General features: G+C 41.1%; 1 protein-coding gene across 4 annotated transcripts in view; it reads right to left on the minus strand.

Moving 5' to 3' along the window:
* Positions 1–13,691: 13,691 nt before the first annotated feature.
* The window catches only part of PSTPIP1 (proline-serine-threonine phosphatase interacting protein 1), an 89,690-nt gene continuing 76,467 nt past the window's right edge, over positions 13,692–26,914 (minus strand). For 2 of the 4 annotated variants that reach the window (XM_075208421.1, XM_075208419.1), the window contains 7 exons: positions 25,177–25,256; positions 24,994–25,092; positions 24,042–24,138; positions 20,715–20,808; positions 18,789–18,868; positions 18,580–18,689; positions 13,692–14,458 (listed from right to left, as the gene is read on the minus strand). In XM_075208421.1, the coding sequence (XP_075064522.1) occupies positions 14,327–14,458; positions 18,580–18,689; positions 18,789–18,868; positions 20,715–20,808; positions 24,042–24,138; positions 24,994–25,092; positions 25,177–25,256 (692 nt within the window). In that variant the 3' untranslated portion in view covers positions 13,692–14,326. The remainder of the gene's footprint in view (positions 14,459–18,579; positions 18,690–18,788; positions 18,869–20,714; positions 20,809–24,041; positions 24,139–24,993; positions 25,093–25,176; positions 25,257–26,914) is intronic. The other 2 variants (XM_075208420.1, XM_075208423.1) reach the window with 1 other exon arrangement.

Consider the following 26,914-nt stretch of genomic DNA (forward strand, 5'->3'; position numbering starts at 1 on the left):
ATTTTTGCCAGGTATCGCTCCCTAGTCCTTATTTAGGTAGGGAACTTTCATACAACCCCGCGATTCCTGGTTATAATATCTGTTACCTCTGCTAAGCTTACCAGAGCCTTATGTGGCTTTAAGGAAATCAGTGGGATTTCTTATATAGCTTTCAGGGAGAGCCTCTCTATGACATAATTTGTCTTATTCAGCCTGCGGGAGTTTACTTATTCCGCATTGTAAAATCATACACATTGTTAGGAGTTCAAGGAGTTTCTCCTTGATACAAACTTGGCATACTAGCCTATGGGAGTCTTTCAATAGACTTATCCCGCTATGTCACTATACATTTCACTGTGAGATACACTGCAGATTTGAGGTACCTGACGTTGTTTTATGTTTTATATATCAAGATTACTATGTAAACTAGGGAGCATAATATCCTCACGTTATTATCAATACATAGTGTCCTCTTAATCTCAGGTAACAGAATTATCTGACATTTAATATCCGACAGATATAATTATTAGCGCTATATCAGCTTACTACTGTATTTATATTAGGATACTGGTGAGACCTTGCAAAAATTCCCCCCCCCCTATTTTTTGCAATTTTAAACCACAGTTCACAATATTTTTATTATTTCGCTCATCTACTTTCCATTTTAATCATACCTAATAAAAGTTAAATTTTAATCAAGCACCTACGGAGTGCCTCAAACCACACTGTCTTTTCTTTCTCTCCTCCCTCTTTATACGTAATATCATCTTTGTAGGGCATTCTGGTGAGAAATTAGGCTAGTGTAAAGAAACCCCGACTTGAAAGATGTTCTCAATAGACAGTCGTAAAACTTGTTTTCATGAACACAGACTTTCTGGCTCTGACATCAAAGTCAAAGGGAGGCTTTTTGGCACCTGAAGCATGTTTAAATGTCCTGTAAATCTGGGGGGCGTGGCCTAACTGCTATACTGTGCAGTCGCATGTAGGAGCAGCTCTCTCCTTCCCACTAAAATATCCTGGTTAATTCCAGGTCCCCAAGCTCTATTTTGCTTTCTGTGGGTTACTGAGTTTGAGGAGTTTATTTCCACCGCAACGGGGTGCTTTAATATGGCTCACAGGATCGAGCTCCAAGAGTCCCCCTTATTGCTGGCTCCCTCACTCTCACAACACTTGGTCCCGGGACTTTCGGTAAGGCAGACACTCTGCCGTTAACTGAATAAATCACACCACTTTTGCCAATTTGAAACGGAGCGTTCACAACAGGGTGGTTTCTCACACTAACCGCCTTCTTTGCATGGCTGTGGGCGGCTGTGTGGGGGACATGGTGGGACCTGAGTATACCTTGAACAGTCTCAGGTTTCCCATCTGTAGGAGTCACTTGCATGGGGTTCCTGTGGCCAGCTGAGCGGCGCTTCGGAGAAGACTGTGGGCACATCACCTTAGTCAGCTCTCTCATCCCAGAGATATTGGAAGTCTCGGCCGCCATTATCCCGCTTAATTTCCGGCTTTACCCAGCTGCTTAACCTCCTGGTGTTCCCTGCAGGTGGCGCCAATGCATTTGGATCCCCATACATCTGTCCTCATGTTTGTAGGCAGCAGCAGAGATTGAGAGCTTGCTGGAAGGAGAATGAAGTCAAAATACTCCTGAGAGCTGGGCGACCTATTGCACTGAAGGGCCTTCATCCATTGGTTTGTGCGCCTTGGTGGTCAGCCTGCATTTTATTTGGGCAGCACGGTGGCTTAGCACTTCTGCCTCACAGCACTGGCATCATAAGTTCAATTCCCGACCATGGCCTTATCTGTGTGGAGTTTGTATGTTCTTTCTGTGTTTGAGTGGATTTCTTCCGGGTGCTCCGGTTTCCTCCCACACTCTAAAAACATACTAGTAGGTTAATTGGCTGCTATCAAAATTGACCCTAGTGTCTAGTGTCTCTGTGTTTGTGTGTGTGTGTGTGTGTGTGTGTGTATGTGTATGTTAGGGAATTTAGACTGTAAGCTGCAATGGGGCAGGGACTGATTTGAATGAGTTCTCTGTACAGCGCTGCGGAATTAGTGGCGCTATATAAATAACTGATGATGATGGTGATGATCATAGGCACTTTGAAAAGTGTCTCTGCATTGTCTCTATTGCTGTACTGTGTTACAGCAGCCCTCTTGGTGTGGCTATGCTGCCATCTAGTGGCCGAATTGTAATACTAAGTTATATGCTCAAAGCCTTGAAGCCTTTCAGGGGGCTTGAAACTGTAAGTCCTTCATGCTGCATCTGATGGTCGTAGGCTACAAGTTTATCTCTACAAGTTGTGTTACAGTTTGAGCTGTGGGACCCCACTCCCTAGGGAATCCAGCCCAGCGCTGAACAGCCTGGGGTTGGTTAGTCATTATGGCAGGGGGACCCCTGCTGCGTGTCCCCCCTGCTATATTGCCTACAACCCCGGCTGGTTTGCCTAGTGCTGGTTAACTGAAAATCGGGGGGACCCCACGCAAAATTTTCCCCCAATTTTCATGGAACCAGCAGTAGTCAGGCAGCACTAGGGTTAAGCAGGAATAGAGAGGGGACCCTACACTTTTTTTTTTTGACTTTCATCTATTCTTTACAACACGCTGCTAGGATGCAGCATGTTGTATCTGGCGTGTTTGAAAGCAAACTCTCCTGAGTTTGCTTACTCGCAGCTTCCTACATTTGAGACTTGTATAGCTACAGTAACAAACAGTCGGGAGTTTGATCTCTGGCGATTTTGCAAATAGCGATTTTGACAGAAGCACAACTCTGGCGATTTTGCATGAAATCTCAGCTTCATACATCTACGCAGTGCTTTTTTTGTAAAAAAAAAGGTGCCGGAACTCACGTCTTATTAATCTTTTGTATATATATATATATATATATATATATATATATATATATATATATATATATATATATATATATACATAAATTTACTCCCTTCCTTGCCCCTCACACACTTGACAATTGTAAAATAAAAATAATAACTCCTACCTCCTCCTGGTTGGCTGGCAAGGCTGCAGTCCAGATGACTGATGGAGTAAACGCAGGATATCTAGAGGGGAGGCCCCATATGTTAATTTAATAAAACAAACATAACAACTGGACATCACTCACCTGTTACACACTGACATGTCCCCTGCTGCGGCTGCCTACCAACTTTTCTCACATATGGCCGCTAGCTATTCTCACCCCTATTCTGCACCCTGGTTTTTTTGTGGCCCTCTCTTTCCACCTCCCTCCTTTTTCTGTAGCCCTCTTTCTGCTCCCCCTTTATTCTGTAGCCCTCTTTCTGCTCCCCTTCTTAATTCTGTAGCCCTCTTTCTGCTCCCCCTTTATTCTGTAGCCCTCTTTCTGCTCCCCCTTTATTCTGTAGCCCTCTTTCTGCTCCCCCTTTATTCTGTAGCCTTCTTTCTGCTCCCCCTCTATTCTGTAGCCTTCTTTCTGCTCCCCCTCTATTCTGTAGCCCTCTTTCTGCTCCCCCTCTATTCTGTAGCCTTCTTTCTGCTCGCCCTTTGTTTTTCTGTAGCCCTCTTCTACTTTCGCCCCTTCCCGCTTTCTGTAGTCAGTATTACTTACCTTCTTTGCATACTTCTTTTCACTCTCCTTAGTTCGATCGCTGCTCCTCCCGCTGCCCTGCTTCCGGCCGACGGAAGCAGGACACACACACACACACACACACACACACACACACACAGATGCGGTGCTGCACTGTAGCAGCACCGCAGAGAAAAAAAAAGTTAAAAAAAAGTTTTTAAAAAAAGGTGCCGGAACGTCGTTCCCAGCGTTCAATGGGAAAAAAAGCACTGCATCTACGAGTTTCAACTCTCCCGAGAAAATCGCTGATTTTGCAAAATCGCACCTTGATACTTTTACCCCCTAGTGTATTACTTTTTACTTTTACACAGATAATTAAAAACAATGAATTGCTCATTAAATTAAAAAAATAAAATCAATCCACAATCAAATATAACAGGGACTCGTACCAGATTTTCACAGAAAACAGGCATAGATGTTAAAGTCCAGATCTGTTCCAAATCAAGTCAGGTCCCCGCTGCGTCATATAGTAGACCCAATGCCTCGAAGAAAGCGTCTACTGACTGCATGGCAGGACTGGTCTGCGGCAAGGAAAACGCCCAGGACTGGGGGTCACCCTGTAGAAGGGAAACGATAATCCCAACTCTTTGCTGCTCTGAACCGGAGGAGCGCGGTCTCAACCGAAAATAGAGCTTGCAGCGCTCCCTGAAATTCCGGAACAGGGATCTATTTCCGGAGAACCGATCCGGTAAATTCATTTTGGGTTCACAGGTGGGATCTGGAGTGGATGGCGAGGTCTTAGCAAGTTCCTCCTGGACGGACAACCGCTCAGCCAATCCCTGGATCATCTGGTACAAGGACTCAACATGGCCTGCTAAGGCTTGCGCAAGAGACGGTGTGGATCCGCTTCCATCCATCACAACCTCGTCTCAGTGTGGGCCGGTTATAATGTAAGGAACCCCTCCAGCCGGCACAACACAACCCGGAATCTACTCTGCCAATCAGGTGTTCACTGGAGCTCCTGATGGTGGGGACAGACTGAGCTGCAGACTGACAGAGGGTCGTGAAGTGTGTACCGACTGGGGAGAACCCAGGCAAGCGGGATGAGGTCCACACAGAGGTCAAGGGCCGGCAGCAGACAACAGTACCAGGAAACAAGCCGAGGTCAGAGGTCACAAGCAGATAGCAGAAACGGTAAACAGGCCAGAGATCAGGGTCACAGGATACACAAGCAAAGTCCAATTCAAAGCCAAGGGTCATATACGGGAAATCAGTAGAGGTTTCAGGAAGACAGGAACAGGAACAAGCAGATCAGCAGCCTGGAGAGCAGAAGCTATAACCAGCAATGAGGCAGCAGACCTCATTGCCTTAAATATCCAGATGGACCAATCAGAGCTTGCCCCCAAATAGAACACACTTGCAGGCTAATTGCCTGCTACACTATGTGCCAATCAGGGCTTAGCCCTGGCATCCACACTTGCAGGCTAATGCCTGCTAATTCAGCCACAGGCTGAATCTAATTGTTTGCCCCAGATGCGCGTGCGCACCCGGCTGCCGGGCCGCCGCGCTGCAGAGGCGTCCGACCGTTGCCTTGGCAATGGTCGGCAGTTGGGCGGAAGTGACGTCCCGGTCGTCATGGTGACGTCCGGGACGCCGGGAGGCATAGGAAGCGAGCCGCGGCGGCTGTGAGTACAGCCGCGGCTCGTGACAATAACATCAGCTATGAGATCGGCTAACAGTCAATATGGCTGGGGGTTCCTGACTAAGCTTCTACCCCAAGATATGACTTGTTTCATCTTTCTTATTAGGGATGTGCACCGGCGACTTTTGGTGTCTCGTGTTTTGTGTTTTGGATTCGGATTTTCGTGATGTTTTGGGTTCGGATTTGTTTCGCAAAACACCTGCCGAAAGGTTTTGGTTCGGATTTAAGGTTTTGGATTCTGATTTTTTTTGAAAAAAGCATAAAAAGTTCAAAAATCAAGTTTTTGGGCTTATTTTCACTCCTACTCTATTATTAACCTCAATAACATTCGTTAACAAGCATTTCCACTAATTTACAGTGTATTCTGAACACCTCACATTATAGTTATTAGTCCAAAACGTTGCAACAAGGTATCTTTCTGGACTGCGTAGTGGAGTGGTCCCCACAATATAATAAGAAAACCATCAACTGGTCTTAATCGCACCAAAAAATGTACCTGGACTGCGTAGAGGAGTGGGTCACCACAATATCATTTAAAAACCCTGAACTTGTATGATTCGCACCAATAAATGTATCTGGACTGCGTAGAGGAGTGGTCACCACAATATAATTAATAAAAAACCCTCCACGGCTCTGAATTTCCCCCAAAAAAATTCTGGACTGTGTAGTGGGGTGGCCCCGGTATTAAATTTGTTACCGGGGCCACAATACCTCCTCCAAGTTCTGGCATTGTCTGACACCACAAATCCCCATGAGAGTCTAAGTGGGGTAAGCCACTGGGAGATTATTTCCCTCAGTTTCTCTAATATGTTGTCAGCGTTGTGCCTCTTATTAAAGCCTGTAATACACAATGTTGCCTGCCTTTGCACAAGCAGCCATTTTGTAGATGCTGCTACTGATGCAGCTGTTGCTGTTGCTGCGGAAGGCGATGCATCTACCCAGTGGGCTGTCACAGTCATATAGTCCTTCGTTTGCCCAGAACCACTTGTCCACATGTCCGTGGTTAAGTGTACAGTGGGTACAACCGCATTTTTCAGAGCACTGAGGACACTTGATCGTACTTCTCTGTACATTTTTGGTATCGCCTGCCTAGTGAAGTAGAATCTCGACGGGATTTGGTACCGGGGACACAATACCTCCATCAACCCTCTAAATCCCACTCCACTGATGGCGGACACCGGGCGCACGTCTAACACCAACATTGCAGTTACAGCCGCAGTTATACGCTTTGCAATAGGGTGACTACTATCGTATTTTGTGGTCATGGCAAACGACTGTTGGACGGTCAATTGTTTTGTGAAAGACTTAGCGGTCTTACGACTTCCCCTCTGGGAAGATGACCGACTAACAGCAGCAACAGCAGCAGTGGCAGTAGTAGGCGTACCGCTGCAGGATTCCTCGGATGAATCCCGTATTGGAGAGGACTCAGTCTGGCTGCTGACTTGGGCTGCAGGACTAATCTGATGGAGATCGTGGAGGAAGTTGACGAGGAGGGTGTTGCTGGTGTGTATCCAACTGGACCACGGGATTTAGGTGTTTCTGTACCGATGACGGTCCTAGCCCCAGTTCCTGAACTAACCACTGAACTATGAAGGTTATTCAGGTGACTTATAAGGGAGGATGTCCCTAGATGGGCAAGATCCTTACCCCTGCTTATTTGAGCTCTACATAAGCTACATATGGCCATACATTGGTTGTCCGGATTTGGATAAAAATAACTCCAGACCGAAGAGGTGCATTTTTTGGTCTTCTGACCAGGCATGACGATGGGCTTTTTCATCCCATGGACATCAGCTGTTTCCCCCCCTGGTGCCTCATTTACAATAACCACATCACCATCCTCATCATCAAGTTCCTCCACAGCGCCAGCTGCATCATCAATAGCCTCCTCCCGAGTCACCTCTTCCCGTACAGTGATGGGAAGGTCAGGCTTGACAACCACCAACACCCTTGGACTCGCCTTGGGGATTTGTGATAATTTCTCTTTAGAAGGCAGAGTTGTTTGCTGTTTTGTTGCTGACAGCATAACTCTCTTCAATTTTTTGTAGGGGGGGGGAGGAGGAGGAGGGCTAAGATCTTTGGGTGAAGATGGACCACTAGTCATGAACACGGGCCAGGGCCTAAGCCGTTCCTTGCCACTACGTGTCGTAAAATGGCATATTGCCAACTTTACGTTTCTCCTCAGATGATTTTAAGTTTCTCTTTTTGCTTTTTTTTGAGAACTTGGGCTTTTTGGATTTTACATGCCCTGTACTAGGAGATTGGGCATCGGGCTTGGAAGACGACGTTGATGGCATTTCATCGTCTATGTCATGACTAGTGGCAGCAGCTTCAGCATTAGGAGGAAGTGGGTCTTGATCTTTCCCTACTTTATCCTCCAAATTTTTGCTCTCCATTATATGTAGCATAAGATACTGCAGAATGTGTGAACTTGGTAATATTGCAGTACCAATGGGCTTATACTGCAGGATTGGTTTGGCAAATTTTGTTGTAATTAATTTTTTTTTTAATTAGTTTTTTGCATTTTTTTTTATTAACTTTTTTTTAAATTTTTTAAACACTTGGGAATAATGGGGAAATAACTATGCCCTTAGATGCACAGACCACAGGACACAGCACAACTGGACTGAACAGGACACAGCACAGGACCCAGCAGCACCACTGAACTCAAAATTAACAGCACACAGCACCTACCGCCAGAAATGCTTGAGGAGCAAATAATCACTATTCCCAAACCAGGAAAGGACCCCTCACAACTACCGTCCTATAGTGCTCCTTAACTGAGACCTTAACATTTTTGCCAGGTTGATTGGCAATCGCCTAAATCCTATCCTACCGCAGTTAATCCACTTAGATCAGGTGGGATTTGTACCTGGTAGACAGGCTCCAGACAATATGAGGAGAGTTCTGAACATCATAAAGACCCATTCAGCTAGATCTGTGCCCTTTCTACTAATATCATTGGATGCAGAGAAAGCATTTGATAGAATCCACTGGGAATACATGTCTGCGGTCCTAACTAAGATTGGCTTTGTAGGGTCCTTCCTGCAAGCCATTGCTACTCTGTACACTACTCCCTCAAACAGGGTCTTCAGCAATGGGTTCTTTTCCTCTGTCTTTCCGATTACCAACGGCACCAGACAAGGCTGCCCTCTCTCCCCTCTGATCTTTGCTTTGGTGATGGAACCCCAGGCTGCTAATATCCGACTGGCAGAAGATGTGAAAGGGACAGTCATAGTTACTTATCATCACAAAGATTTGCCTCTTTTGTTACAAAACCTGAGGCTTCTTTGTCCGCCCTATCACAAATTTTGCAGGAATACACAGAGGTATCTTATCATAAACTTAATACTTCTAAATCAGAGGCTCTAGGGGTGGCCCTCACGCATGACTCTTTATGGTCCCTAAAATTCTTATACAAATTTCAACGGTGTCCCCTCTATATTATTATTATTGTTATCATTTATTTGTTAGGCGCCACAAGGTTTCCGCAGCGCCGTACATAATACAAACAGGAGACCACACAGGGTGACATAGTACACAGCAATAAACACAAAGTACCAATACTTCAGATCTCCGGGCAGACATATGAGCGAAGATGGAGTAGAAGAACAGGTATGGAGACAGGAGGGGAGAGGGGCCCTGCTCATACGAGCTCACATCCTAAGGGAGGGTGGACAAACAGGTACAGGAGGGAGCCATTAAAGTAAGGGAGAGAAGGGCGGGGCTGGTGGAGAGAGGGGAGAACGAGAGAAGGATGTTTGCGAAGGTGCAACGAGGTAAGGGTTAAGTGGATTGTTGGTAGGCTATATGACATATCTAGGCATATGTATACCTCTGTTAGTTGTTGAAAATAACTACCAGTCATTATTGGGTCAGTTCGATAAGACGACCAAATCCTGGGCAAATTTTGAAATCTCTTGGGTGGGCAGGGTAGCAGCTTCCAAAGATCCTGTACTTATTCCGCTCTATCCCCTACTTAGTTCCTATGACCCTCCTCAAGAAGTTTTACACCATCGCATTTAACTTCATCTAGAGTAACAGGCATCCCAGACTCTCTAGAGAGGGTATGCTTAGATATAAATTAAGAGGTTGCCTAGCCACTTCTAGACTGGAAACATACCAACATGACGCTATTCTTGATCAGCTTAGAGATTGGCAGGCTCCTTCCCCATTAAAACCTTGGGTCACTATTGAGCAGCATAGTTCCTTTCCATTCCCATTAGTAGACCTCTTGTGGCTGGATAAACCTAGTAGACCGAATCCAGGGTCTACACTTAGAAGTACTATTTGGGACAAGATGTTGACTCTAGTGCCGGAATATCACCTTCCCTCCTCTAGCCTCTCAGCAATGGCATTGTCATAATTGATTCCAGACCTCCACCTAGACTTTTGGCAGGGGGGTGTTAGACGAGTGCAGGATCTTTTGGAAGGAGGGTTACTCCCCACCTTCTCACAGTTACAAGCCAAATATGATATTCCATCCCGTGACTTCAATAAGTATCTTCAAGTTAGACACTGGATACAAACTCGTCCCTCACATCCATCAGTGCTGAAGCCAATCCCCCCTGGTATTTAATTCTTCCTCTCCCCTGCTTCCCATGCAGGCGGCATCTCAACTTGGTACCGACTCCTTCTGTCCCCAGTTGACAACCACGATTTGCCGATCCAAAATATCTGGGAAATCGATTTAGATATTATAATTTCAGCAGAAGATTGGGAGAAAATCTTTCAAAATGTATATAAGATGTCAAAGTGTATCAACCACTCGAAAATGTTGATTAAAGTTGTACATAGGCTGTAACTTACTCCAGACAAGCTCCATAAAATCTGGCCTTCAGAATTCAAATATTGTTGGAGGAACGGTGGTGAGACTGGTACGCTTATGCACATTTTTTGGACATGTCCTAACCTTCAACCATTGTGGGCTGAAATCTTTCATTTAATATCACAGGTTGCTAAATCTAACATTTCCCCCTCTCCGGCTATGGCACTATTACATTTATACCCTCCACATCTGCAGCACCACAAGCAATATGTCACTGGTGATATACTTATTTCTGATAGAGCAGCAATAGCACATAATTGGAAATCCCCACTAATTCCTTCTCTTTCTAAAATTATCACTAAAATTTAACGTAGTTACAAGATGGAAACTATTGGTTGTAAATACTCTACAGCTGTAGCCTCCCCGCTGATCAAATGGTTTTTGTGGTATAATTACTATACGGAACATTGACCCTTAAACTCTGATGCGTGTTCTCTGAGTTGTGTATTATTGTCAGACCGAAAGGTACTCATTTTATAGTCTGACTGTCTCTATACTTGTCTTCGACCTCCCCCCTCCTTTCGTCTCCACTCCTTCCCTCTAGTTGTCTTTGTCATAAGTATTTTGTAATATATGGTCTGTTGATATATCTTTTTTCTTTTCTATTATTTTTCTTGATGTTTGTCGGCAGTGTTGATTGTTCATTTATGCTATTTCTTGAATTGTAACCAGTAATCACTGCTTTACTTGTTTCATGTTCTTTTAAAAACTCAATTAAAACCTTTTAAGTAAAAAAAAAATGTCCTGTAAATCTAACAATTCTTGTTCACTTTTGAAAGTCAATTTCTTATTGAGTAGGGTTCCACTGAATTCATGCTCTCCCAGCAAGCAGAAATCTGTTCATTTGTAATTGTACCATTTTCAGTGTTTAATCCTATTTATTTTACAAGAAACTATTAACTATTGTATTATATCTTTGAATGTAATTTTTGTTAATTGTTTATTATGTTAAGCATTGTGTATTTATTTTCCATACTAAATTACACTTAATAATTTCAGGTTTCTGTGCTCTTACGAATTCACGTGTCAGACTTAGCTTGGTATTAGAACACTACATAGCTGAAACAAAGGAGATCATTTGGTTTATGATAACTCTGGGTCAGGGGAGATCATTTGGTTTATGATAACTCTGATTAAATTAAGTTTTGCTAGATTAGTTTAAAGAGAGAACTGAAGGTTTCCTGAGCAATAGTGTCAGCTAGTCAGAAAAACCTTGGTGGTGACATTAATAGTAAGCCAGAAGTCAGTGTGTGGAATAGACAGGGAGAGCTTTAATAATTTTTAAATAGACCAGGTGGTTGTTTTTGATTAATCCTTTGCCTCAAACACACGTCACGTAGGCTCATGTGAATGCTGGATCATGACACGTATCTTTATAATTAGAAGCCTTACAATAAATGTTCTAGTGAGGGGGTGCAAGGTGGTAAGAAAGGTGGTAAGGTCCTCATGGGGACTTGGTAAGCCCTTTCTATAGCAAAGTATGATAAATATGCATCACACCCATATATATATATATATATTTATTCGTCAGCCATATGTCCAGGAATGCACCCAATGTTTGACCCTTAGCTATTTCAGGGAGGCCCATGAGACCACACTATTCATAAATTGCAGTATATTCTCTAGATTATCAGCTCTTTTCTGGAACAAGAAGGGTTTAAGGGTGGCTATATCTCTCACCAGGGTTACCACCTCTGTTCTAAGCTTAAACATCATGTTTTATGAAGTTGCCTGTCCTGACCCATGGCCTGTCCAAGTCTAATCCACTGTCACTAGGCCTTTGTGTGAGAAGTTGCCTTACAGGGCAGATCTGGGAGACACGACCTGTGAGTGTACTGTAGCAAAGACCGTCATCTTCTGGTATGGTCCATAGTGGAGTCTGGGCATCCATTTATATCTACCCCACCGGTAAGCCAGCTAGCAGAATAATGAGATGACTACCAGAAAGGACATCCAACCTCCATAGGAACTGCTTAGTATTCATTGGGTGCAGACTGAGAGGATTCCCATCTCAGCCTAAGTCAGGCAAATTAAAAATCCAACAGGTAGTGTGAAACCAAATGTGCAAGTCATGGGCCACTGGAAATAAGACCACAAAAATTAATCTTCCCACAACTGTTGGAAATCAGGCAGTTCCAACAAATATGGAGCTTTTTGTTTTATGACAGACAAATGTCAACTGCTTCCAGATTTAGTGGTTAGGATTGCACTATTGAATTATTAAGTCAGATTTATTAGTCAGAAAGGTTTGTTGCAGATGATTAACTTGAAAAGGTTTGTTGCATACTTTGTGAGACTTTTCAGGGATGGCTCACATGGTTAGATGTCCTCTTTTAACTTTATAAAATATTTAAACAGGGACATTAGAGGATACATAACCCCAGCTATCAAACCTGGTACTCACATTTATAGGCAAATGATGACTTGGTGGTGGAAGTTTGACGTATGTACAGAACAGCACATGATCTTCTTCTCACTGAAGAGAAGATTTTCCAGTTGGTAAAGTTAGATACACTCTGCTAAAGACCTAATCACCCAAACTTACAAAATAAACCCTTTCATTTTATTGAGTATAATTTAAAAAGAATAACTCACACAAGAGGACTGTTGCTTTAAATAATATTAAATCAATCAAATGAATCAAGTGGAACCATGCCATTCTGTACGAAAATTACAATGGTGAATGACTGCATTTGAATAAAGAAACTGACATAGAACAAAGCAGTACCCATGGTTACTCAGCAAGAAGTTATACAAAGCATATATTAAACTGCCCTTTAATTACACCCATTTGCCCATTGTCCATCTTATGTTCTAAAGGTCAACAATTTAAATAAAATTTTCTTACAAAATAACTTGATTTTTTTGTTTACTTTACTGCGCCCTTAATATACATAAAAATGCCATGTAAGTTAATTTATTTTAGCATAAGACAATAGCAACGCCTCGCTTTATAAGCATATTCAAGAGTACAGGCTTTGCACTACTCTCTGGCTATAAGTATGATGTGATCTGACATTAAATGACTTTTAATCTCAGATCACTCCATACTTTACATATTATTACAAGAACGCTAAGGGCCTGAGTCATTAAGGAGAGTAAAGCAGAAAAAAGGAATTAACTTAGCACCTTGGCAAAACCATGTTGCATTGGAGGGGGAGGAAAATTTAAAATGTGGGGAGAGATTTATAGTTGGGGTAAGGCATGTCCTAGATCAACTATAAATTTCAGTATAAAAATAAAGCTATCAAGTATTTGTGTTCTACATGAAAAAACAGCCATTATTTAACTTATGTGCAAAATAATAAACTAATTTGCACCCCTTGCATTGTAACATGGTTTTTCCCGGAGAACATTTTTTGCCTTACTTTCCTTAAATGACTCAGGCCCTAAGTATCATTGATAAATAGCTTTTGTTTTGAGTATGATTAAATATGATTAAACTTTTATTCTGGTTACAATTTGTTTGCAGTTACAGCAGTTTGTGACTGTGGTCAATGAACAGGCTGATGCTAGTCATTCATGTGGCAACTAGTGGATGTATTATCCAGTATTGTCTTATTAATGTTTGTTCCCAATTGTAAAGCGCTACAGAATTTGCTTGGGCTATATTAATAAATGTTGATGATGATGATGATGGACATCTAGACGTTAGCCCCAATCACCAAATTACTAAATGTATCTAATATGACCAACTATCTTACAATAAAATTGGGGAGATGTGATTGTTCAATGGGTGAACTGAACAAACCAAGTGGATACATGTTACCTGTTGGCCTATAAAGCTAGTTTTTGGAGGCCCACAGATGTCCCAATGATCTAATAAATTGACCAACAACAACGAAACTAGTGGAAAAATCTAAAAATATGATTTTTTTGGATCGATTTTATGATCTCTCCACAAATAGAGACATATTAAAATGGTAGAACTAGGAGAAATGTCAAATATGGTCACTAGGCAAATGTTTCTAATTAAGTATGTTGAAATATGCAATTACATTTAATGCTACTTAACATTAAGAAACATAGCTATTTTGCTGATAGTTCTCTTTTAACCTGTTCACTTAGAAACTTGTACACATAAACAACTATATAATCAATATGTGTATGCACAATGCCCCTTTAAAATATGATTTACTAACAGTGAAATGCTAACTGCCATCATTTTCTGTGTTAAATATTGACTATAAAAGTGAGTGGCAGCAGCAGTGGCATAATTAGTAAACGATCGAAGGTGGCACTATATGTCCTCTAGTTCTTCTAGCTTCTGATTCAGCTCCTATGGTTTGCCAATGTAGGTTGCAGGCACCAGTCCTGTATGTCCATTTCTCTCCACAGTCCACCAGCCATCTGCACCTTCCTCTAGCACCCGCACTACGTCTCCTGCACTAATATCCAGCTCATCACTGTTCTGAAAGAATCAATCAAAATATGGATGTTAAGACATATTTCTAGAAGGTGCTAGTTGTATAAATATACTTTAAAGACACAAATACTTAGCTGCCTGTAATGAACAAAATTACACTTCCACATAAACAATTGCATAGATTATTTGGTACTTTATTGTTTCTCTGTATATGTATATGTATATGTATATGTATATGTATGGGGCAGCACAGTGGCCTAGTGGTTAGCACTTCTGCCTCACAGCACTGGGGTCATGAGTTCAATTCCCAACCATGGCCTTATCTGTGTGGAGTTTGTATGTTCTCCCTGTGTTTGCATGGGTTTCCTCCAGGTGCTCTGGTTTCCTCCCACACTCCAAAAACATACTGGTAGGTTAATTGGCTGCTATCAAAATTGACCCTAGTCTCTCCCTCTCTGTCTGTCTGTCTGTCTGTCTGTCTCTCTCTCTGTGTGTGTGTGAGTGTGTGTCTATATTAGGGAATTTAGACTGTAAGCTCCAATGGGGCAGGGACTGATGTGAATGAGTTCTCTGTACAGCGCTGCGGAATTAGTGGCACTATATAAATAAATGATGATGATGTATATGCTATTCCTTGTCAAACTCATAGAATCTATATGCAGTACAAATTAAATACTAGCAATTGGGAAAATCCAGGACACTGAGATAACACTCGCTAACCTGTATACTCCAAAGAGAACCATGCCCTGGGTCTTTTTTCTTCTATAAATGCAGCTGGCACTTCACTTTCTCTATTTCATGTGTGGTACATAAAACCATGATCATTGGACACCTAAACAAACTCGCTTTTGTTCTAAAGATAACCAGCTTGGCAAAGATTGCTACAACATCACGTAAGATAAAAAATTCTAAAATAAAAAAGGCAAAATCTCTCCCATGACCAAATTGTTCTCCAGGAATTAAGTCAAACTCACAACAAACTAAACATGCTGCTGGTTCATTGCTAAGAAAGCTCTGGTTCACAGGCCCACAATATTATGACAATGGAAACTACTATGCTTGCTAAGAAATTGATTCAGTGGATGTCACAGATCTGAATACTTATGTTAGCAATCCACATAACATACTAGACAAGTATGGGGTATACTATTCCAACCTTTATGGGGGTAACATGGTTGCTAGGCTAAGGTCCATGCTTATGCACTTAGAGCATTTCTTAAAAAGGCTGACTTCCCCAAACTATTCCCTGTAGACATTTAGAAGCTTCACCAATCTGTTGACAAGTGTATAGTGGCCGGTTGCACTCTTAGGTCGAGGTTTACACACACACCTGTTTCAGACAGTAAAGAGTCAATATATCTACATGTGAGATGCGCCACGGCCACAGTACTGACTAAAATGGCCAAAATAGAGATCCTGCTCATGCCCAGTCACAGCAGACAGTACACAGAAATATACCTGATTCATCAAGGCACGCGTACTGAGAGCAACGTGTGTTTGTTTCAGACTGCACGTAATTCGGGTCTGTGCCACCCGAATTCAACAAGGAATGGATATAAAGATACTTGCGCTGATGAATATGGGTGTAGGTCTGCTGTGCTCCACTACACAAGACAAGGCATGCCCTTACTGTACATTGACCCCAGTCAAACACCCCTTCCCTACCTGCCCTGTCCCCTCCCTGAAACCGTAGGCTGTAGTAATCATCCTATGCACTCGAAGATTAATTGAACGTGGCTGCATTCTGTGGCAGATATGAGTAGGTTCTAGGCATGCGCAGAGGAATTTTGCGGACTATATGCACAAAATCGTCAGATACGCTCCTTAAAGAATCAGGCCCAAAATGTACACATAGATTAGCAGCTTTCTAGCACCTGCTATGAGTTTATACATTGAGCAGCTTCCACTTCTGCATTGTTGTTTGAGAGGCATATATGGGATCAGTAGCTGACAGGATGTGCTGGTCCTTCAGTTGCCATTTTGGAGGTTCCTGGGTTTCCTTCGGTTAAGTTTGCTCTCAATTTAATAAAAACACATGAAAATATGAACTCTTATTGTTTACAGTTAGGTCCACTTAATTTCACTGTGTCTTGTGAAAGCAAGAGTTTCACACCTATGAGAAAACTTGTTACCATATCTGTGGATGTCCCACTAATAACTAGAATATCAGAGGACATCTAAATTAAGGTTTTTACAAGTGGATCTTAATATTTAAAGTCAATTGGTAAAGTGGTGTTGTCAGCTAAAACAAGCTCCCTGTCTCAGAAGAGGTGAAAATTCCTGTTGAAGTGTGAGTGATAACAAAGGGAGTGCTATAGGCTCCAGGCAGCTTAAAAGACACAGTTGTCATCATACTGCATTTAAATAGAAAATATAAACTTCAAAACACACTTCTTCATATTTCATGTTTTGATAAATCTTTGTGCCAATTTAAACTCAGGGACAGAAAATGTATAAGGTATGCAAGTTATAAATAACCTATTTACAGAGAACCTACAGTAATCACTTATCTTTTGAAATAATGTCATAATACAATCATATTTAATATTCAATTGTACGGGAGGTTATGACCTGTCTATTGAATAGGGAATTATGCCAATGTGATATGCCAGAGGAAAGATATGGAAGAATAAAGATTTTGGACTAATTTCTGAACAAGTTATGATTCACACCCAGGTGGATCTCCTCCCCATATTAGCATATACACTGCCCCTCTGAGGAACATCCCAGAAGAGCATGTTCATAAGCCTCCTTCATGTTATGAATAATTGTCAGCTCTGGGAACTCAATCTAATTGAGGACTATACATGTTACTCTGCTGGTCCCAAATATATAGACAATATAAACTATGTAAGTGTTACATTTATGTATTTTTATCCCTTTATTTTATAACTATATTTCATTTATTTGTATGTCATTTTATTCTTTAGGTTTTATTTACTATTATATCCAATGCCCTCTACCCTTTTATATTAAATCTAAAATTGAATAAGCTTGTCCTTGATTTCTAAACAAATTCATAAGCCTTTAATGAATAGAAATATTGACTGAATGAGTTAACCCTTTGATTGGTTGACTTTATTAACCCCTTGCATGCTAGTGCATGCTGTATTAACCTTTGGAGTGCTAGGGTGTGATGTGTTATCCCTTTTTGCTAACATTGAGCATAGTGTGTGCCAGGGTGTACAGTTGTCTAATAGTATTTTGGCATCTTATTGCCCTAATGCAATAGTTGGTGTCACTGATTAGGTGTGCTTGCTTTGGGGTGTGCTTTCGCTAGCACTGTAACCTGTGTGAAAAGTGAGGGCAAGAATGAGTTTTTAAATTCTGTTTAACCCCTCAAAGAAAACATCCAAATCATGGATTCTGGGTGTGTGTTCGTGACAGTCAAGCTTATATTCTCTTGCAATTTGTTTTGCCCTATAAACTGTGGCTGTCACCATTTATACTTACAGTATGTACTTGTTTTATGCTTTCAACCAATAAACTTTAAGAGAAAAAATGAAACACAAAACTATCTGTCCTTCCTGATCTCTGTGTTAGTCACATCTCACATCTGCAATTGTCTCACTGCCATTTCTTCTTGAATGCCACCCTGCAATCTTAAACTTCATTTCCTGACATGTACATCCAAAGGACACTTCCTGTATATACCTAAAAATACCACTGCCATTCATTCACTAATCAAAACCTGATCAGCAACATACCAGTTCACAGACTTTCCCTTCTTAATTCTATCCAATCTACTGTGCAAGCCCTACATACTTCAATCAATTGTCTTGGTCTGCCCCACTGTACGAATCCCATCATTAGGTTTTAATTTCATTGTGATTCAAATATGTAAACCTAACCCTAACTTACACAGCTCTATCCCCAGCACTACATTTATAAGAGGTCTCTCAAATGAACATTGAAGCCTACAATGAAACCTACAGGTTTACCATCCATCCTCACACAATTCCCATCTTTTGTCTACTCATTCATTGTTTATAGAAATCCCTGCATTTTCTTTGGGTTGTAAGGTCTCCCTGAGACAGGGTCCACAATATCTACTTGGTTTATTTTGAATGTATGTCATATGTGTCATGTTGGCATTAAGTTGCTAAACAGTAATGATAATACAAAAGACCTTGCTGTGCATCGTTCAGGATGCTCAGATCTGTTACCTGGCTTCTGTAATCATAGAGCACAGTGTATTCTTGGCATTCTGTGTCAAACTCATTGGATTCCCTTCTTGGAACTATGGGTATACTGGCATATTCTGAATCCCCTGTCACTGAAAATGACAGAACATACAGTCAAACTTCCAAATAAAACATTTATTGTTACTATACAATTCTATACAATTACTATATAATTCATAGCTGCACTATACCTTTACCTGTGGGCTGACTACTGTTCAGTTCTTCCAGGTCCCTGATACTTCCACTACAACCATGCAACAAGTTAGTAATCCTTAAAAACAAAAAATACAAACACAAAAAGTTGAGTTTTTGATGTGTATTACCAAAGAAGGCTGAACGACCCAGAAATTATACAGCTGTTTCAATCATTGACTCCTGGAGACACAAATGCAAAGTTAAATGGACTCTAGCTTTATTTTATCTATTATCCCTTTGTATGTGTCTGATGTAAATATTAAGTGATAAGTGAATACAAATATACTTGTTTTAGGACGTATGCCTACTTTCTATGATGGCACTAGTAGGTCTGCTTGCACCATTTAATACGTTTCCAATATTTGCTTATCCTTGTCCAGTTTTCATCCCTTTATCTTCTCTCAGAGCCCCCTGTCAATCAACTAAGGGATAATAATCCTCTTGTATTACAATAGCTTGGTGAAACAGTCTAATGTATATCATCCAACTGTCCTGATTTAGGTATAAGAGACCCAATTTGAGGGGTCTGTCCTGCTGTCCCGACCATTGGAATTTTTTTCCTGTTGGAATGTTGGATGGGATGACAGGTGTTTTATGCACCAGTGGCATGAGAGATTTTAGGGGAGTGGGGGTTGGGGGCAGACTTCCTCTTGAGAGGTGACCAAATTCTGATTGCAATGTGGTGGCGCACCTTTTCGTGTGCACATCTCTATGTCCTGATTAGAGGACTTTCAAAGTTGGAAGTTATGCTGAGGACAATGGATATGTGTGAAATAATTGGGACTGTAGCATGATATCACTGAGGGCATAGTAGATAAGGAGAGTCCACCGGGAGCAGTCAGAGAGGTGGTGGACACAACTCCATAAATTTGCTCAAATCCTGCACAGAACGATTGCATAAAATTAGGTCTAATAATATACAGTCCCATGTGCTAGACACAATTAAGCAAAAATAATGTCCCTTCAAGAAGACAGAATTCTTAGCAGAAGAAACAGGACTATGAACACTCTCTGCAGCTCAAGGAAACCTCACCTGCTGATCACACACAAATATTAATGTAGGTCGTTATAGTTTAAGAATACTGTGCTATCTCAAGCGGAACTGTATATATTATGACAAATTTTGGAAATATTGTCAACCAACAACTAGTTAATAGTTTTGCTTTATAAAACGGTTAAACCTAAAATAAAATAATAATGTTTTAAATAAAGGCTCTCCTAATACCTTCCACAACTATGTATGTAAAAGTTTCTGGATCTTATTAGAAATTAAGATATCAGAGATAAAATTGTGAGGATGGAGGAAGATTTTTTTTTCTGTGCCCAGCAGACTAGCAGCTTTTACGTTTTCTGGGGCGACACAGGCCGTGAGTCGTGGTCCTGCTCCCCGCTGCGCAATGACAATGATTATGCAGTAAAGACGCTGGGTCAGAACCCAGAGTGTCCAATAGAAAAGAGTCAGCGGCGGGACAGCCTCCCATCGGTTGCGCTGTCCTGACAGAACTTTTATAGTAAACTGCCCCAAACATTCATCTGTCATCGCAACAAGGACAAAAACGGGGCAGAAATCTGAAATTGTTAAGTAGGCCCCATATAATACAGCTGAATGAGGGTGTCTTTCCATTATTTTACCAGCAGATGGTAGCAACATGTCTTAGGAAAGTTTTGTGCTCTAGATATCTCCAAAAAATTTAAAAAATGACAAAAGGGATGGAGACTTTTTATAGTCATTGTATGTAGTCTTGATGTACGTTAGCATTACCAAAATATAAGAGAAACGTTATATATAAAACATCCGGCTGTGCCTTTTTTTAATGGTGAGCGTTGCCGTGGCCTCAGTGTTTAATCCTGATTAACTAAATGTTCTCTATGTTAATGGTCCATGTAAACTCCACCTACAATGACATAAATTAATATCTCACCTTTTAATCATCTTATTGCTGCCAGCTTGAAGGTTGGGTCCATTACTGCTCCCTGGAACAAAGCCATTACTATAGCTCTCATACAGTACAGGACCTGCAAGCACACAGTACCAGGAGAACATTAGCAGTGTTGCTAAAAGCTGATATTGGTTTAACATCTCCCAGAGCAGAGATTTGAACAAAATGTAGCCACAATTTAGCACTTTAATAAATAACTCTTAATGAGTTTAAAAAAAAATTAAATTGAGGAAACCTCTCCTTTCGGTTGCCCCCTCCCAAAAAAAAGAAAATAAATAAATGAAAACAACAACAAAATAAAACAAAACACTAAATTATTGTAACTATTGCAGTTTGCTAATCTCAATATAAATTTAGGATAGTTAGATTAGATTAGATTTAAATAAAAAAATAGTTGTTGATGCGCATAAGGGTGGAAATAGTTGCTAAAATACTGTTTTCCATAATTTTGCAAATGAGCAAAATGCAACACTCATATGTCTACAGTTTTGGTATAAATGAGCAACATTATGTTTGGGAAAAAATGAACCACTGCATCCCAACAAGAGTAGCTCATCTCAGCCATTAATTGTGGCAGTGTAAATATCTTGGGCTTGGGGACAGAATCTTATCAGAAATGATAACAATCATCCTAAATAAATAAGTAAATGTGCAACCAAAGGACTTTACATACTTTTATGGTGATGCAAGGCTGTTTGCAGAACTTAACATTATGTACAGTTGCCTTTTTTTGTCTTCCCCATAACTGCTTTATCTTCTTCCAGATCTTTCCTGTCAATCTTATTGAGATGTAATGACCCTCTCACAATACAAGATGTTGCAGGTGTCCCCCTATCCTTCCTCCAAGAAACAAAATCCACGTTTAACATTGGAAAAGGTTAACCTGTTATTCCACTACACCTTTACCCTGATTGCAGGTAAATTAATTTGTCCAATTAGCCCCACAGTCCCATACCTCCCGGAGCCTCCTTTACAGGGGACCAGGAGAAGGACCATGTGAGAGCTATCCCAGAGTTCAGCACCTTACAGTTCTGGACAGTTCACATATTAGCGGTGTGGTGTTATCATACTGGTCGAAGCATATCCTGGTTTCCATGGACAGCACAAAAAAAGCAGAAAGACTCTCTGTCCTATTGTCTGCCTGAGCTATGTGGCAGAATAGGGAAATCAGCCCCTAGGGCATGCAAGCACTGAGCCCCAGACTACTACTTCAGGAGTCAAGATACATTCCCAGTTTAAGTACAAAAGGCATCGTAATACTACACTATATCTGTATATATCCAATGTTTTTATGGTTATTTAGTGTATTAGTTGTGACTGCTTCCATGATCCTCCATGCAGGTTATGAACAATGTGTTGCTTATCAGTCACAGTGTGAGCTAATATTCGCACACCACATGGATATCCAGCACCTTACCTCCTAGTCCCTAATAAGGGATTGGTGAAGTTACCCTACCAACAAATCTGAGGTTACCTGCAGCAACAGGATCTGGGGATAGTCCTCTCCCCTGGGTATCATGATAAGGTTACAGTCCTGTTACAGGGAATGTTTACTCAGGCTGAATATCTTTCTATGCTCCTTTATGTACCTGTGATGCCGGAAATAATAGACCAGGCAAATCCCTGGGCAACCCCTGAGGTCCTGAAATATTCCCAGTGTTTGGCAGCTAAACAACTACATTTCCTATCAGCCCTAGATACTGATGGGAGGAACCACATAAAATTCCATGTGGAGTGGCTATCTTTATATTTCAGTCAGACAAGATATAGGAAGAAAGGCAGGAGTGCAAGTCTTGCATGGAGCACACCAGTGATACTAAGTGTGAGCAGCTGGAAAAGGGAGACCCATTGACCTGAGATCCCAGTGTGATAGAGACTTGCTCTATGATGACCACAGGAACTGGAGGCCTACAGCAACAATCTTCTGCATTAAGGGACTAGTATACAATTCATTCCTTCAGAACCTGCTGAGGTTTTCCATCGACTTTAAGCTGATGGAGAGGTAGGGACATAACCAGAACTGACCGGATTGTGTAAGACAAAATGACAATTAGTTGAAGCAGTCCTGCAAACAGGAATGGCACAATATTCCTTCAAGTCAAGATGTGCAATTAATCAACAGTTGTAGGGAACATTTTGTTCATTGGTTAGTGCTGCTAAAAGACATGATAACAATTAAAACTCTTATTTATTCACTTGTAATCTCTCGCCTTGATTTCTGTAACCTCCTTCTCTCTGACCTGCTTGACTCTCACCTTGTCCCTCTTAGGTCTATCTTCAGTGCTGCTGACCAGCTCATTTTTCTCTCCCACTGCTCTCTCTTCTGTCCCTCTCTGCCATTCGCTACATTAGCTCAGTGTGGCCTATAGAATTAAATTTAAGCTCCTCACCCTCACCTTCAAAGCTCTCAATCAATCCTCCGCCCTACAACATCTCCAACCTCTTCTCTGCCTACATTCCTTCCCACCCCCTCCACTCTCCCAATGACCATGCGCACATCAAAGTGCATCGCCTCACTACTTCATTGATTACTTCTTGCCATTCCCGCTTCCAGGACTTCCATCAGGCTTCCAACGTGTCCTTAAGACTCATTTATTTATCCAAGCTTATAAACCTCCCTCTTAACTCCCTTTTCTCGGCTTTAACCCCCCACTCCCCAGTCGATACCATGCTATCGGTTTATGTGTACCTCTTGGCCTGCTTCTCTAGCCCTGTTTTCTTAAGCTCAGGTCAAGTTCACGCTCATCGCTAACATCACTTTCACTCACTGTCCCGGAAATATTTTGATCTGTATTAACGTTTTATCTGTATATTTGTTTATTCCGTATGTCTGGTCTTTGTACTTTGTTCTTCATGTATCATGTAATGTGTAATGGATCACTGCTTTCTCTGTATGGCACTGCAGACCTTTTGTGATGCCTTATGAATAAAAGATAATAATAATAAAAAATCTACAGGTTTGCAGCTTTTTTCCAGGAAGCACAAAGTGAATGTTATATCAATGTGTGAAATGACAGGCTCTCTGTCAGAGGCTTGTTGGCACTGTACAGCTAATTTTGTGGTTTTGTAGATAATGATAATCTAATGCTGCGTCTCCAAGTGTAAGATATAGGGATCTGCTAATATAATTTAGTAACATATTCTCAAAGAAATAGCACATACAAGTTGTGTCAAGGTCATGCATGTCTGACAGTATTACTAAATACTATCTTACATAGGAAAAATCTAAACTGCAGTGATACACAGCAGCACTGATAAATATGTGCAGAAATGATGGTCATCAGATAAAAGCAAATGTGAGCAATGTACCAGGGGGAATCATTCCTGTAGTTTTGGCCTCAATGAAAAGATTCAGTTCTTTGTCCACCTCACACTGTTCCAGGCTCTGTCGGACAACCTCCAGCATCTAGACAAGAATGATTGACAGCAGTTAGTAGAGGGACTGTATGGATTATTTTTTACAACAGTATCTGGTCAATGTCCAGTTGATGGACTTAAAATGTTTATGGCATGTGGGTATCTGCTCCCTCTACTTAAAGGCAGAGGAGTTCATTTACAAAGTGCAATCAATGTGCAGCGCAGACGGCTTTAGTTTTGCAATTGTGCACCCAGATTGTCAACCCCGAGCACATCAAAGTGCATAGCAAAGTAGAAGTGCACCTTGGTGTGTGGAAAGGGGGAAAAATCTAAATAGGTGCACACTGCAAAAGTTAAAAAATCAAAATCCAGCCTCCTGCCACTTTAGAATCACCAGCTTTCATTATTTTAAACTTTTCTGTTTTCTACTAAGATACTGCTTGGTTTAGCTTCTCATGGCTTAAATGAATAATAAGAGTGAGGGAACATCATTGCTGTCTTAATTACATGTGTCACTTTTGTGTGTATAAAGCTTTGTTTAACATGAGCAAAGTGCGTCTAGAAATACACTTTTCCTCCAAAGTGATATTGGAAGGCACAAAATATTTCCCATTAAAAGTATAGGACGAGTCCAGAGGTTATTACACTGAAATTCCTTGGCCTCCATGGTCTCCAACAGTGTAAAAGTGGCTAGGTTATGCATCCCCACCTTCTTAGGCAGTGTTTCTAGGGTAGGAGGACTCCAGACATATATAACCTCCTCCATCTAAAAAGATATCTAGTCTGAGTATAAAATAAAAATAGCTTGTTGGTGGATGCAGGCTGGAGAAGAGTTTGTACTGCTACGTCCTCCTATGTGGAAATGTATGATTGTGGATAGGTAACGCATTATGGTACTTCTTACCTCATCATCCTTCACGCATTGCATGGAAAACTGGTTAGAATGAACCCAGAGGGAGTTGCGCAGTATACTGATCCGGTCTTGCTCCTGTAGTTGAAATGCCTGAAATGCAGAATATATAAAATATGCATGATGCATACATGCTAATCTAAACACAATGGAAGAGCACAAGGAATACTTAAATACCTCACAGGTGTTAATGTGTTCCGTCTCCCACTCAATACGAGCTTTGTCCAGTAAACAAATGTTTTGCTTGTATAACTGGTCTAGAAAATAACAAACATAACTTGTTGTTAGACTTATAAGGGCCAGACATGTTATTGTGATGTTACAATTTCCAGTATTTATACAGTAGTGTGCCAGGTGATTGGGGCTTACAGCCTTGAATGGTTATAATAATTTCTAATGACTCCTATTTGGGTGCCTGTATTTGAGGTATGTACCAAAAGAACGTATACTACACAGGCAGGGAATCTGGTTACAATGACACAATAAAACGCTGTAGGGTAGATATCTACTCTGCGCTTGGGAGATGCCTTGGTTTCCAGGGAGGCAGAAAAATTTGAAGAGGTGCTGTGTACTAAAGTGTAAATCTTACACCAATAGTTCAACCTCCTACCACTTTACAACCACCCATTATTTGAATAAAACTTTCATGTGTTTCTCCTAAAATACTGCACAGTTTAGCCTCATTTATGTCCTAAATTAATCATGAGAGTGAGAGGACATCAGGACTGCCTTCATCACGCTGGCTTAGTGGTTAGCACTTCTGCCTCACAGCACTGGGGTCAGGAGTTCAATTACCAACCACGGCCTTATCTGTGTGGAGTTTGTATGTTCTCCCTGTGTTTGCGTGGGTTTCCTCCGGGTGCTCCGGTTTCCTCCCACACTCCAAAAACATACTGGTAGGTTAATTGGCTGCTATTAAAAAAATTGCCCTTAGTCTGTCTCAGTCTGTGTGTGTGTTAGGATATTTAGATCCAATGGGGCAGGGACTGATATGAGTGAGTTCTCTGTACAGCGCTGCGGAATAAGTGGCACTATATAAATAGATGATGATGATTATATGCTAAGGAGCAAGATTGCATCTAGTTATTGAATTCCTGCTTCCTTCTTCTTTTCCCAGGTTCTTTGCAGAAATTAAATAGGATCTTAGAACATACAGGACATTATTGCTCTTTATATTCACAGTTTTCAAGATTATTTATGCAACTTGTATTTTGCTGTAAATTCTCTGTGACTTTTATCCATGTTAAAATGTGTTTTTTTTCTTTTACTGATAGTGATACGTTTTTTGGTGAAAAGCAGGTTATAACAACAAATGTATAGCTGTTTATAAATGTGATGAAACTCACTGTGAGCCACACTGCGTCCGTATATCTGATTTGCTTTTAAATTCTTTATTGAATGCAGACAATATAAGAATAACAATAAACATGAAAGTAATAAAGTATACATAGCCGTGAAATATCTATAGTTTTGCATTTTTTAACAGTACTATAGTAATATAATAACGGTCATTACAAACGATAATGCAAAAGAAAATATATTATTTATCTATAGTATGAAGTGGTGGTGGAGAGAGGGATGGGAAGAAGGGTGGAAATCTATAGATGATGTAGTTGGTAACATGGTCAACGTCTGGTAAACCAGTTTCCATGGTTTATCTCACACTGGGTTTTAATCTGTGGGCAGCTCCACCATATATGGTAAACCGTTCCCCTGTAGCCACAGTTCCTCCTACATCCAGAGTTATCATGCCCTACATCTTTTATAATTTACATACAGTGTCATTTTATGCCATTTCTTTGATCAAGGTACAAATTGAGCTATATGCTATTTCTTCTCGCACCTCCTGTCAATAACCCTCCTTAAGGTGGTAGGACCTAAATCCCTTTCCCACAAATCCCATTCCAGCCTGAAT

The sequence above is a fragment of the Mixophyes fleayi genome, chromosome 4, assembly GCF_038048845.1.
Source record: "Mixophyes fleayi isolate aMixFle1 chromosome 4, aMixFle1.hap1, whole genome shotgun sequence".
Lineage (NCBI taxonomy): Eukaryota > Metazoa > Chordata > Amphibia > Anura > Limnodynastidae > Mixophyes > Mixophyes fleayi.